The 14,689-nt window shown below is 43.2% G+C and overlaps 1 protein-coding gene across 1 annotated transcript in view; it reads left to right on the forward strand.

The window, feature by feature from the left end:
• The first annotated feature begins 4,489 nt into the window (after positions 1–4,489).
• The window catches only part of FBLN2 (fibulin 2), a 210,378-nt gene continuing 200,178 nt past the window's right edge, over positions 4,490–14,689 (forward strand). Inside the window, 2 exon segments of the mRNA XM_054976283.1 lie at positions 4,490–4,509; positions 6,885–7,020. Of these exon segments, the coding sequence (XP_054832258.1) occupies positions 4,498–4,509; positions 6,885–7,020 (148 nt within the window). The 5' untranslated portion in view covers positions 4,490–4,497.

Here is a 14,689-nt window from a genome sequence, read left to right on the forward strand (position 1 = left end):
GGTGTGTATTCACAGGGCAGGCTTCCTGCAGCCATCAGAAGCCGACTTCCAGCTGATGAGGGGTCAGTTGGGAGTGAGCTTCTGACATCCTTCTGGGATTCCCCTGCTGGAGAATTTTTGTTCTGTACCAGCAAAACTGGAAGTTGGGTTTTTCTGATCTCCCATCCTGGAAATGTAGCTGCTCCCCAGACTTGCTGAGGCACAGCAATTTTAAGGGGCTCATCTGCCAAATAGGTTAATGAAAAATTCACAGTCTCCTTAGCTTTGGCTCATGAAAGCTTATGGTGGAATAAATCCAGAGGAGTTAGCCATGTTAGTCTGTTGTTACAAAATAGTAAAGACGGAGTCTTTATCACAAACTGAATGGCCAAGCTAGTCAAACCAACAGACCACTACCCATAAATGATAGTCATGTGGGAACAAATGACATGGCAGTGAACACCACTGAACATGTAAGGACTGACTATGACGTCCTTGGGAGGCAACTGAAAGGAATGGGGGCACAGGTGGCATTCTCTTTGATTTGCTGGTCAGAGGAAGAGGAATGCAAGGGGAACAGAAGAGTATGGAGGGAAACCACTGGCTGTGTTCGTGGTGCCAGCAGGAGTGGTTTGGATTTGGGGACCATGGCCTACTGTATGTTTTCTAGAAGATGGCCTGCTTGTATGCAGTGGACTCCATCTGTCAAGGACAGGGAAGAATATGTTTGGAAGGGACCTGGGGAGATTCCTTGGGAGGGCTTTAAACTGACAGGGGAATGGAAACAACTGGCATAAGAATTTCAGGAAGGATGGAGAGCAAATTGCAGAGGGAATTTTCCTGGGAATGAAAAGTCAAAGAGGGGGAGAGGAGTTAGCCGTGTTAGTTTGTGGTAGCAAAATCAAAAAGAGTCCAGTAGCACCTTTAAGACTAACCAATTTTATTGTAGCATAAGCTTTCGAGAATCAAGTTCTCTTCGTCAGATGCATGGTACAGAAACTGGTCAAATATAGAAGAGGAGGGGGAGGAGGGGAGGAGAGAGAAGATGCAATTGGGGGGGACAGGGAGGATGCAACCAGCCCCCTAACCTTAAACGACTTCTCACTCACAATCATGAATCGGCCAGCAGAGTCACCAGCACAGGTACCAGGCCCTGCAACAGACCCAGATGCCAGCTCTGCCCCTGTATCTACCCAGGGAATACAATTACAGGACCCAATGGCATCAACTACACTGTCTCTGGCTCTTACAGCTGCTCATCCTCCAATGTGATATATGCCCTCATGTGCGAACAATGTCCTTCTGCTCTGTACATTGGACAAACCAGCCAACCTCTACACAAAAGAATAAATGGACACAAATCTGACATTAGAAATGGAAACGTCCAGAAACCAGTGGGAGAACACTTCAATCTACCAGGACATTCCATCAAAGACTTAAGGGTCGCTGTAGTTCAACAGAAATCTTTTAAAAACAAAATCCAACGGGAGGCTGCTGAATTGGAATTCATATGCAAATTTGACTCTGTCAAGCTGGGACTGAATAGGGACTATGAATGGTTATCACATTATCACAGGTAACAGATCTCCTTTACAGAGGCGGGGTCAGGGGGAGCCCAGTGGCACCTGGCATGGGCTTTTGGGGACCACAGTTCTCTTTGTCAGATGCATCTGACAGGGAGAGCTGTGGTTATCGAAGGCTTATACTGCATAGGAATTGAATGGTCTAGCTGTTTTGCTGCTACAAACCAACACGGCAAACTCCTTTGAAGCCTCACACAAGCCAATTAATCTCCATACCAAAAGGAGATGTTTACATTTACTAGCAAAGGAATGTTTTGGTTGCATCCTCCCTCTCCCCCCCCCCAAGTGCATCTTCTCTCTCCTCCCTCCCCCTCCTCTTCTATATTTGACCAGTTTCTGTACCATGCATCTGATGAAGAGAACTTGATTCTCGAAAGCTTATGCTACAATAAAATTGGTTAGTCTTAAAGGTGCTACTGGACTCTTTTTGATTTCAAAGAGGGGGAATGTTGCAAGATTAGCTGTATCTGAAGAAGTGAACTGTGACTCACAAAAGCTCATACCCTACCACAAATTTTGCTAATCTCATAGGTGCTACTGGACTGTTGCTCTTTTCTACTGCTTTAATGTCATTTCCAGTGTCTTCCCGGGGACAGAGGTCAGTTGATTGGCCTGTAGTTTCAGAATTGTCCTTTCCTATCCACCCATGTCCCAAGATCTTATTCACACACACTGTTACCCAGAAGTAAAATAGCAAAGAGTCCAGTAGCACCTTTAAGACTAACCAACTTTACTATAGCATAAGCTTTCAAGAGCCACAACTCTCTTTGTCAGATGCATGGAGGGTATGAAGAAACTGGCCAGAGATATATAGGTGGTGAGGGGAGGCGGGAGAGGGGGCAGGGAGTAACGGTCATGTAAATGTAAATAAGTTCATGAAAGAGGAGGAATCCTCCATGCATCTGATGAAGAGAGTTGTAGCTCTTGAATGCTTATGCTACAATAAAGTTGGTTAGTCTTAAAGGTGCTGCTGGACTCTGCTATTTTGCTACTGCAGACTAACATGGCTAACTCCTCTGGATCTATTACCGAGAAGTAATGCTTTGTTTTTTTGTTACACAGGTAGAGAACCTAGCACTTATCCATGTTAAATCACATATTCAAATCTGCCCACTTTTCCTGTGTGTTCAGATATTGTTGAATTCTACCCCTATCTTCAAGGGTGTTTGCTACTCCTCTCAGATTAGTGTCATCTGCAAATTTAAATGAGGAATCCCTTCACACCCTCATCCAGATCATTTATAAAAATATTGAAAAATACTGGGCCTAGCACCAAGCCCTGTGGCACTCCACTGGACACCTCCCTCCAATCAGACATGCTGCTATTGACAACTACGCTTTGGGTGTGGTTATTCAGTCAGCCCCCTATCCATCTAACCACTCTAGAGTCCAGTCCACAGTCCACCAATTTACCCATCAGAACATCATGAGGAACCTTGTCAAAAGTTTTATTGAAATATAGATAAACAACACTGACAGCATTCCCACCACCCAGTAAGCCTCTCACTCGATCATAGAAGGAGATGAGGTTAGTCTGGCATGATCTGTTGGGGACAAATCCATGCTGACTTCCCTGTATCACCATGTTGTCCATCAGATGCTTGCAGACCGATGCCTTTAATATCAAGATTGGTAGCTGTGTTAGTCTGTCCGTAGCAGTAGAAAAGAGCAGGAGTTCAGTAGTACCTATAAGAATAACAAAATTTGTGGAGGGGTATAAGCTTTCATGAGTCACAGCTCACTTCTTCAGATACAGCTAGAACTTGATTGAGTATAAGGCCATGTTAAGTAAATGCAGGTACAATCTTTGGTCATTCTTTTCCTTTAAAAAATATTTATTTATTGACTTCATTTTTACTCTGCCTTTCTTTCAGAGATTCAAGGCAGATTACAAAAATTAAAACAACAATACAATAAACATCATATTAAATGTCAACAAAACTTGCTAAGTAAGGCATATTGAGTGTAATAAACTTACACAAGATCCCAGTATTATTATTCAAAGTATGGTCCTTGGAAAAATAAACACAAGTAATATAGGATAATTTATTGTAGAAACTTCTACTAGCTACAGCTGGTAATATTGTTATTTTTAGTTGCAGCATTTTGCATGAAACAAACTATACATCTCTGTATCTAACGAATCAAATTAATGCCATTATCTTTTATGGCAAGATTATGTGTGTGAGCTGTTTTGATTGATGAGTTACATCTGCAGTTGCAGACTCATTAACAGAATGATGGATGTGAACTTCTGTTTCATGGATTTTGCTTTCATTCCTGGAGAAACATAGAAATTGTAGATTTTCTCTCTCAGCATATTTAGGTTATCTATCATTTTTTTAAAAAAAACACTTTTCCTGAAAACGTTTGTTTGAATTCAGTTTGTTTCAAATCTGTGATAGTGATCAACATTTAGCTAGAGTATTTTAGACAAGTGCTTCAGTTTGTCTTCCACTAAAACAATATTTTTTAGCTTTCAGCTAAGATGCTAATTGGTAGTTTTACATTCTTGTTAGTAAAGTTTGTTTAGTCAATAGTCTCAAAATAAACTAAGAGCAGAACCACAAGTGACAAAAGGCACAGATTGGACACTTGTCTGCTTCCCTCAAGTTTTGATGGGAAATGTAGGCAACTTGGCGGAATGTTGGACAAGTGACAGTTGAAAAGTCCATTGGACAGCAGTCAGAGAGCGAAGCTGCGAGACCAGGATGCCTACATTTCCCATCAAAACTTGAGGGAAGCAGACAAGTGTCCAATCTGTGCCTTTTGTCACTTGTGGTTCTGCTCTAAGTGAGTTGCTGCCGTGGGTGAGAGGGGCAGACACATTACTCCCACATCTTAATTTCCAGTAACTTAATTCTGGTTTGTCAAGTGTAAATGCCATGCTACCTTTATTTTCAGCTTTGGGATACATCTGCATAAAGTGTCAGAGATGCAAGTAGAGGTAAGAAGGCATACAGGTGAGCCAAGATATGCAAGCTGAAATTAACTCAATTGGTACCCACAGGACAAGTTGTTCAGACTGCAGAGCCAGGCTAGACGAGAAACTCTATAGGCTGAGGTGGAACCCCATTAATCCCTGTATCAGCTGATCTGAGAAGGTTGCTGTGTAGCTTATTGGTTGCTGAAGCCTCAGCCTCCTGAGGCAGTGGCCAGGAAGGACAGTCATGGCATGGGAGAAATTTTAGGAAGGCACAGTACATCACACTTACCTGTAGCTGCAGTGCTAGGACCCAAGGGAGGTAAAGAGAGCAGCAGGGTAAAGTGAGGAAAAGGAAGGAGGGAGAGCAGGGGAGGGGGCAGAACCAAGGGCCAGGAGAACACATGGCAGAACCAGGCAGAGGGAATGCCAAGGAGAGGAAAGGAATTTAAAACTTGCATTTATTCCCTTGAATTGGAAAGCTGAATGAAGGCAGGGGCAAATGGATCTAAGACAGAAAAGTGGATGCAAAAGGACTAGCCAACTGTGACACCTGGGAAGGTATTCTAAAATAGGAGAAGCTAATTTGATGTTACATGGCATGCCAGGTCCCCTGCTGAAGGGTCTTTCTTGTGGAAATGGCCCATGCACAGTCATCCACTGTGGCTCAAAGAAAGCAGACCAGCAGCTTTGTTTTCTGGCAAGTTACTACAGTGGCACAGATAGTAAGGTGTCCAGATCAAGTTCAAGAGTCCCTGGGTTGAGGGGGTGTTCAAAGGAATGATAGAATTCCCTGTTCAATCCAGATTGAGAACATTTTAGGAAATACATTAAGATAGCTGGAAAAACTATAAAATAAAAAGAAGTTAATTTTATTCTTAAACAGCCCAAATATGCAACTAGAGTGACTTACAGTTTTAGCCAGGATAGTGCCAAGGCAGATGGGCAGTGGCTTCCACATGAATGTCTTGGAAACACATGTGTTGCTGCATTTGTGTGAAATGGTAGCTTTATGTGGGAGGTCTATATGTATATCATGTGTAGATGACTGCGGAAGGCAATGGCAAACCACCCCGTAACAAAAAGTCTGCCAAGAAAACATCGTGATGCGATGTCCCCCCCCCATGGGTCAGTAATGACTCGGTGCTTGCACAGGGGACTACCTTTACCTTTACCTACCTATAAGTATTTACCCCAACTTGCTTGGGAGCACATGAATGCTAAAGAAAAATTGCCACTACTATCTTTGGAATCAGAGTGCTTAGGTCAATATAACTCATCCTGAGGCACTGGTTCATACTCTGTAGCTGGGCAGTGGTAAACCAGGCATATGATTGGAATTTTAATGTAGTTAAGTATAAGGCAGTGAGGAATTGGAAACAATGCAGAAGAGGGCAATAAAGATGATTAAGGAGTCAGAATGGTACTTTTCCTATGAGAAAAGGCCAGAAAGTTTAGGGCTTTTCAGTTTAGAAAAAAAGTTGGTTAAGGCTGGACATGATAAAGATTTATAAAATGATGCATGGGTGGAAAAAGTGAATACAGAAAACCTTTTATCCTTCTCCTGCAATACTAGAGCTAAGAGGCCTTGGCTTCAGGTTCTATTTTTGGTCTTCCACAACAACTGGCTGGCCACAATGTGAAACAGCAGGCTGGACCATTTGTCTGATCTAGCAGCGCTTCTCTGTGCTTCTGTTACCCTAAATGGGGTGTGTGTGTGTCTCCTTGAGATTGGGGAAATTAGCTTGTCTTGTGTTCAGGCCACAAGAGGAGAAGGGGTTTATGATATTGCCATATTCATAAACTGCTCTTTAATGTGAGTGAGGGTTTGACTGCTAACATTTATGCCTCTGTTCTGTGCCTGAGGCATTGGGGCTACTGGCTACAACACGGCTGCTTTGGAGGATGGACTCTATGGCATTGAACCTGGCTGAGCTCCCTCCTCAAATACTACCCTACCCAAGCTCCAGTCCCAAATTTCCAGAAATTTCCCCTCATGGAGTTGGCAATCCTACGTATGTTGGAGACAAACGTGACCAATCCATTTAAAATCCAAATTGCTCTTGCAATTTGCATATGAGTGCTCTTGCAGGCACTCATACAGAAGAATCACCTGCTTACAAGATCCAGTTTAGACAAATCCTTTTCTCTGCTCATGCGTTTCCTGAATTTCCTGAACAAATGGGAAAAAATATGCTTTAAAATGGTACATGTTAATAAGCCTGTAATGTTCTTCCACAACCCTGTAACAGCTGTGGAATTGTGTTTGTTTCAATATGACACCCCAATGGGGACCTAACAGATAGTTATGTTACTCAGAGAAGAGCTATGCACGGCAAGGGTGTTATATAAACAATAGTAATGATAATTAAGAAATAATGTGACATTTCCCCATATAGAATGTATGCAACTATCGAGGATTCTTGTGGACAATAAAATCTTGGTCCCTGTACAGCACCTTTTCAGCAGCCAGCCAGCCAGCTGCCTCCGTACCAACTGTATATCATCAGCTCCCGCAGGCTGCAACAACATCAGGTAGCAACATTAACCAAACATTCTTGTAGCCTTTTTTTGCTACTTCTGTTGCCCAGTAGAATGTTCAATTAGTGTCCAGTTCAGGTTGCCTGGCTGCAACTTCTGCAAGCCCAGCTATGCTGACTGAGATGGGACTGCTGTTCAAGAAACAGAGTGCTGAAGGCATGGGGTTTGGACAGTGATTTTATACTTGGCACCTGCCTGCATGCATGACAATGGCTTTGACTTCACCTTTGTACCACATTACCAGGCCTGCTTGTCTCAACATCCATTTCCCCCCTTCGTTATTAGCCCTAAGAAAAAACATTGGGCAGTTTGCACACTGTGAATATATCAGTAGCTACTTATGAAAATTCTGGGTAACTGGGAGAGCTGGGAGGTAAATGGAGAAATTTTGTCATGAGAGTACCCACATGCAGTCTCAGAGCCAAGCTACAAGTGATGCCTGACACAGGTTGGACACTTGTCAGCTTCCTTCAAGTTTTAATAGGAAATGTAGGTGTTCTGGTCTTGTAGCTGTAATGGAAAGCCAAGCTGTAAAACCAGGACGCCTACATTTCCCATCAAAACTTGAGGGAAGCTGACAAGTGTCCAACCTGTGTAAGGCGTCACTTGTAGTTTGGCTCTCAGTTGGTACATTCTAGATACCTCCTCCTTTGCTCCTTTGATCTTTGTGAGAGTAGGCCTCAGTCTGAAGAGTCTTAGGCAAAAGGTCAGTTGATTACTCATTCTCTCATTGTACCCTGAAACCTGGCAACAAAAATTCAGTAGTCTAGTTTTTAAAAACCCTTTGAGTAAGTGGGGCTCTGTGATACAGCTTCTGCTTTTCAATCCCTTGAACCTCAAATTGAAAGGATCAGGTAGCCAGTGATGTAACGGATCATTGCTCAAGGCCTGTTGGCCAACTGAGCAGTATTTGAGGGGTTACAAACTGACCTTCTCAATGTCCAATACCCACCAAAGTTGCAGGGGACAAAGTCCTCACTGTCCTCTGAAGACCCCCCAAGTTTCAGAGAGATTGCACCCCAGGAAAGGCATGATCCATGGGTCCCCCCTTTAATGTCACTTTCTCTTCACAGTGGCAAAAACTGGACTGTCTGCTGGAAGCTACTTTGAGGGGTTACAACTGACCTTCCCAATGTGTTGTCGAAGGCTTTCACGGCCGGAGAACGATGGTTGTTGTGGGTTTTCCGGGCTGTATTGCCGTGGCCTTGGCATTGTAGTTCCTGACGTTTCACCAGCAGCTGTGGCTGGCATCTTCAGAGGTGTAGCACCAAAAGACAGAGATCTCTCAGTGTCACAGTGTGGAAAAGATGTAGGTCATTTGTATCTACTCAGGAGGGGTGGGGTTGAGCTGAGTCATCCTGTTCCACAAGGCTACCGAAGCAGGTGTCTCTCTGTAATACTCCCTCCTGAAATTCCAGTGATAGCTAGTGGTTTTGCATACTGCTAGTAAGATCTCTAAAATAGCACATAGGATTGCACTCAAGTCTGAAAATGAACTTTGAAAGAATTATGGGCCACAGCGTCACAGTATATCTTACTGTAAGAGTCTATCTGATATTTATTGTGGAAAATGAATGATCAGACTCATCTAGACAATGCCTTTTCCATGGTAAATAGCAAAAGTCTATCACAATATACTGTAACATGTTAATTGTACTATATTTTGCTGTTTCCCCATCAATCTTCTATATTGTGGCTGTTCCTATGATTTTCCATATTTCTGATGGCAAGAGTCTGATTGCTGCAGATAAGGGCCGATTCCAGACGGGCACAAATAAAGCGAGTGCTTTCGCTTTTCCAGCGACCTCACTTGTAAAAACCTGTAATGTCCCGTCCCTGCTTACCTCCGGTTCATGGCACTGTATTGCGCTCCAGAAACGGACGGTGTGAATGCCGTATTGCGGGTTTACACACTTCTGGACGCTTCGTCGCCGCGGAGAGGCCCTCCCCTTTCCCTCCTTCCTTTGCTGGCCGGCCGGCAACAATATTCCCTTAATTTTTTTTTTTTAAACCGGGCGCCATTTGCACAGTCGCACGTTTGCGCACATCGAACTGCGCAAATGCGCACAAATGCACCAATGCACAAAAGCGCACAAAAGTTGACGCTGCGTATTCGCATACCTGCGCATTTGCGCATTTGCACATTTGCGCAAAACACGTAAAAATTTTTTTTAAAAAAAAACTGAAATGCGAACCAATGAAGGCCCCCAACGTCAACTGTGACGGGGAGGAAACAACCATTCCCGGGTACCTCAGTTGGCCGTGCGAACATCCGGAAGCGGGACGGCACAGCACGCTGCAAGACAAAGCGGATGGAGACGAAAGTGAACGCGTGGCCGGTAAGCGATTATTTCCGCAGAAAAACCGCAATTTCTGGCCATCTGGAATCGGCCAAGGTTGGAATTCTGTTAATTTGTTTATGCTTTGATCTTCAAAACACTCCCTGACTGTCTATGAACTTTTGTTCTCCTGAGGATAAGCTGCCAATCAAACCCTTTCTTCTAAACTGGTTGGTGTTGTAATATAGGCAAATACACATCAGACCTTTTAAATTTAATTCCCTTTTATGATTCAAATAATATACCTTGCTGCTCATCAGGTAATGCTGTTAGTAAATGAAATATATTACCAAACTGGTTTATTTTCTCTGCAATGTTTTTGCCATATTCTCTCTTAGATGTCAGTAGGTGCTTAGTAGCTAATTATCTTTTCTGCTTATGTAATACCATGTTTAAAAAAGATGAAACCCTGAAAACCTAATTTCTATTTAACAACAACAACAACATTTGATTTATATACCACCCTTCCGGACAACTTAACACTCAGAGTAGTTTACAAAGTATGTTATTATTATCCCTACAACAAACATCCCATTAGGTGGGTGGGACTGAGAGAGCTCCTAGAAGCTGTGACTGACCCAAGGTCACCCAGCTGGCTTCAAGTGGAGGAGTGGGGAATCAAACCCAGTTCTTCAGATTAGAGTCCCGCTGCTCTTAACCATTACACCAAACTGGTGTAGATAAGAGAAAGGGTTTTCAAAATGTGGGGTTGGACAGTAGAAGAAAGGAGGGCTATTTCAATGCATATAAATGTGATTTTTACCAAGCCAGACCGTTGGTTTACTGTGCTTAGTATTGTCTACTCTAACAAGAAATGGCTCTCCAAGCCAAACTTCATGCATGTGATATGATTTGGATCATGGACCCCTGACCTAACTTGTGGTCACACACATGATCAGGGGTCACCTTCCAAAGCACTGGATTGTTCGATAGTTTTAGGTGGGTAGTCTGTAGAACAAAATTTGAGTCCAGTAGCACCTTAAAGGCCAACAAAATTTTCCAGAGTATAACCTTTCATGTGTCTAAGTTCACTTTGATAAATACAAATATGTACTAAGATGTAACAGCCATTATATCCATGGCAAAAGGGGGAGAGGTGTTACCAAGAAGGATGTAGAGGCACAATACAAAATGTAATCAACTATTTTTAGAGTTGATTCGCGAGCAAGTTCGCGAGCAAGCTATTCATGAGGCCCCGTTCCCAGTGAACATGTGTTCATTCTAAGCCCTCTTCATGGCGTTCGTCAGCCGTTCGTAAAGCCAGACAGTCTGGCGCCTTTCAATCAATTCCCCTGGCAACATAGGCATGGACTGTCTGAACTCTGAACTCCTTATGGCTTGTAACCCCTCGAAGTAACTTCCAGCAGACAGTCCACTTTTTGCCACTCTAAAGAGAACATGACAGGAAAGGGAAGTACCCATGAATCATGGCTTTCCCAGGGTCCACTCTCTCTGAAACTTGGGGGGTCTTCAGAGGACTGTGAGGACTATGTCCCCTGAAACTTTGGGGGGTATTGGACATTGGGAAGGTCGATGGTTGTTGTGGGTTTTCCGGGCTGTATTGCCGTGGTCTTGGCATTGTAGTTCCTGACGTTTCGCCAGCAGCTGTGGCTGGCATCTTCAGAGGTGTAGCACCAAAAGACAGAGATCTCTCAGTGTCACAGTGTGGAAAAGATGTAGGTCATTTGTATCTACTCAGGAGGGGTGGGGTTGAGCTGAGTCATCCTGTAAGAGTTTCCCAGGGTGTGGAATGCTAATGGCGGGAGGCTTCACTGTATCCTAAGGAGGTTCTTTTGCATATGGATTGGTACTTGATGTGCTAATCTTCTCTACAGGGCTATTGTCGGGGATAGAATGTTTTGTTAGCCTGGTGTTTTTCAGAACTGGAAACCATGCTCTGTTCATTCTTAAGGTTTCTTCTTTCCTGTTGAAGTTTTGCTTATGCTTGTGAATTTCAATGGCTTCCCTGTGCAGTCTGACAAAGTAGTTGGAAGTGTTGTCCAGTATTTTGGTGTCCTGGAATAAGATACTGTGCCCTGTTTGCGTTAGGCTATGTTCAGCCACTGCTGATTTTTCAGGTTGTCCAAGTCTGCATTGTCTTTCATGTTCTTTTATTCTTGTCTGGATGCTACGCTTTGTGGTCCCGATGTAAACTTGTCCACAGCTGCAGGGTATACGGTATACCTGATTAATAAGTGCAATAGTGTCTTTTACTGGAACCTTGGTAAACAGGGATACAACATCAAAACTGACAAGTATGTCTTGTGGATTGAGTTTCAGAGAACTGATTTTGTTGATGAAATCTGCTGAATCTTTGATGTAAGACGAGGTTTTCCCACTTATTAATCAGATTTTCCCAGAGGATGTAACAGCCTTATTCCACCATTGTCTGACAACCAGTTACTTCCAATGGGACAACGAATTCTATGAACAGATGGATGGGGTGGCCATGGGGAGCCCACTCGGCCCAGTTATAGCAAACTTCTACATGGAACATTTTGAAAAAACAGCTCTAGAATCAGCACCCCACAAACCTAGTGTATGGTTCCGGTTTGTAGATGATACTTTTATCATTTGGAGCCATGGGGAGGAAGAATTGATGGGGTTTTTGAATCATCTCAACAACATCCACCTGAACATACAATTCACAATGGAGAAAGAAATCGAGGGAAAACTCCCATTCCTGGATACCTTGGTCATCCGCAAAGCAAACTTTCAGTTAGGTCACAAGGTCTACAGGAAACCAACTCACACTGATCGGTACTTACACAAAAACTCCAATCACCACCCCCGACAGAAAAGAGGCATAATGAAAACATTAGTGGATCATGCAAGATGGATATGTGAGCCGCACGTTCTCAATGAGGAAATTAATCATCTAAACCACGCACTTCAGGCAAATGGCTACTCCAGAAATGAAATCCGAAGAGCAATCAAACCCAGGATGAATCAAACAACCAAGGAAAAACAGTCTCCTACAGGAAAAGTGTTTTTGCCATATATCAAAGGAATTACTGATCAGATGGGAAAGCTTATGAAAAAGCATAACCTTCAAGCAGTATTCAGACCCACCCGAAAAATAGAACAGATGCTACGATCAGCAAATGACAGTAGAGACCCCCTCACCTCTGCAGGAGTATAACGTATACCCTGCAGCTGTGGACAAGTTTACATCGGGACCACAAAGCGTAGCATCCAGACAAGAATAAAAGAACATGAAAGACACTGCAGACTTGGACAACCTGAAAAATCAGCAGTGGCTGAACATAGCCTAACGCAAACAGGGCACAGTATCTTATTCCAGGACACCAAAATACTGGACAACACTTCCAACTACTTTGTCAGACTGCACAGGGAAGCCATTGAAATTCACAAGCATAAGCAAAACTTCAACAGGAAAGAAGAAACCTTAAGAATGAACAGAGCATAGTTTCCAGTTCTGAAAAACACCAGGCTAACAAAACATTCTATCCCCGACAATAGCCCTGTAGAGAAGATTAGCACATCAAGTACCAATCCATATGCAAAAGAACCTCCTTAGGATACAGTGAAGCCTCCCGCCATTAGCATTCCACACCCTGGGAAACTCTTACAGGATGACTCAGCTCAACCCCACCCCTCCTGAGTAGATACAAATGACCTACATCTTTTCCACACTGTGACACTGAGAGATCTCTGTCTTTTGGTGCTACACCTCTGAAGATGCCAGCCACAGCTGCTGGCGAAACGTCAGGAACTACAATGCCAAGACCACGGCAATACAGCCCGGAAAACCCACAACAACCATCGACCTTCCCAATGTCCAATACCCCCCAAAGTTTCAGGGGACATAGTCCTCACAGTCCTCTGAAGACCCCCCAAGTTTCAGAGAGAGTGGACTGCGCATGCGTCGATCCGGCTAAGACGCTCCCAAAACTGCCTCCCGGAGAAATTTGTTATTAAGCTGCCAAGAAGAGAGATAAACTTTGGAAAACAGTCTGAAACATCTGTGGAAAAGTGCCAGAGAACCAGAGAGGTTGTATTCTCTGTGAGCCTTTGGAGGTGAGAGATATCTTTTGCTTCTATACTCCCTAGACGTGGGCTGGGGGAGAAGGAAAGAAGTGTAAAATGGCGACTAAAAAAGAGCTGAAAGATTTAACGCAGCTTATCACCACCTCAGAACAGAATGTTAGGGGTGATATTAAGGCACTCAAGAAAGACTTGAAACAGATGGCCTTAGAAATTAAGAGCATAAAAAATACTGCTGACAAGGCAGCCAAGAAAGCTGAAGCTAATGAGGCCAAAATTAAGGAATTGACCAGCAGATTAGCTTCTGTAAATGACCGTCAAAGGAGGAGAAACATTTGTTTGTCTGGCATTCCTGAAGATATCTTAAAGACTGATTTGGAAGCAAAGCTAACTGAATGGTTTGGACAACATGGAATAAAAATTGGCCCGGAGGAAATAGAAAGAGCACACAGATCTCTCCGTCCCAAACCTGGTCTGGGAGCAAAGCCAAGAGACATTGTTATGGCATTTGCAAGAGAGAAAACAAGAGACATTGTTTATAAAATGCTAAAAAGCCAGAAGGACCTACAGTTTAATGGCTCTAAAGTGATAATAAGACAGGACCTTTCTCCAGAGACACTGCAGCAAAGAGCATTGCTAAAACCTTATACTCAAAGACTCTTTGACAGTGGAATATTGTTTACATGGGGATACCCAGCGGTAATTTTGGTATTTAGAGAAAGTAAACTCTTACGTGCAAAAAACCCAGAAGAGGCAAGGAGAATGATGGAGAGACTGGGAATTAGTACGGCGTCATTAGAACCAGAAAACACGGAGGATCAAGAAGCTGAGCAACAGGAAGCTTTTGATATTACTACAACTAGCACCGAAGAAGAAGAAGGGGGGTCAAGCCAGTCATTACAAAGCAAGCCAAAGCGCTTGAGAAAAGACACTAGTCGCTCTTAGGTTACATCTGGTACTTCATAATAAGGTTTTGTTTGAAGATATAGCACTGATGTTAATTTATTTTTGATTTTTCTCATTGTGAATGGATAAAATATGAAATAAGTAAGGTGGCTTCTATTGAAACATGCTTAAACTAAATAATAAGGGAGGAGGGGATGGGAACGCGACCCTCAATTAAGCAACGAAGAGGTCAGGAGGCGTATGTCACTTGTATACCCCTTAGGGGATGCTCTTCGGGAAGGGGGAAGGGGAATGGGGGTGACCATCAAAGTAAGAAAGGACAGAAATGAGCACACATATATTAAATTTACAAAAGAGAATGGTTGAGATAATTAAATTACTTTCTTTGAATATAAATGGATTGGCTTCAG

Source organism: Eublepharis macularius, chromosome 4 (genome assembly GCF_028583425.1).
Source record: "Eublepharis macularius isolate TG4126 chromosome 4, MPM_Emac_v1.0, whole genome shotgun sequence".
NCBI classification, from domain to species: domain Eukaryota; kingdom Metazoa; phylum Chordata; class Lepidosauria; order Squamata; family Eublepharidae; genus Eublepharis; species Eublepharis macularius.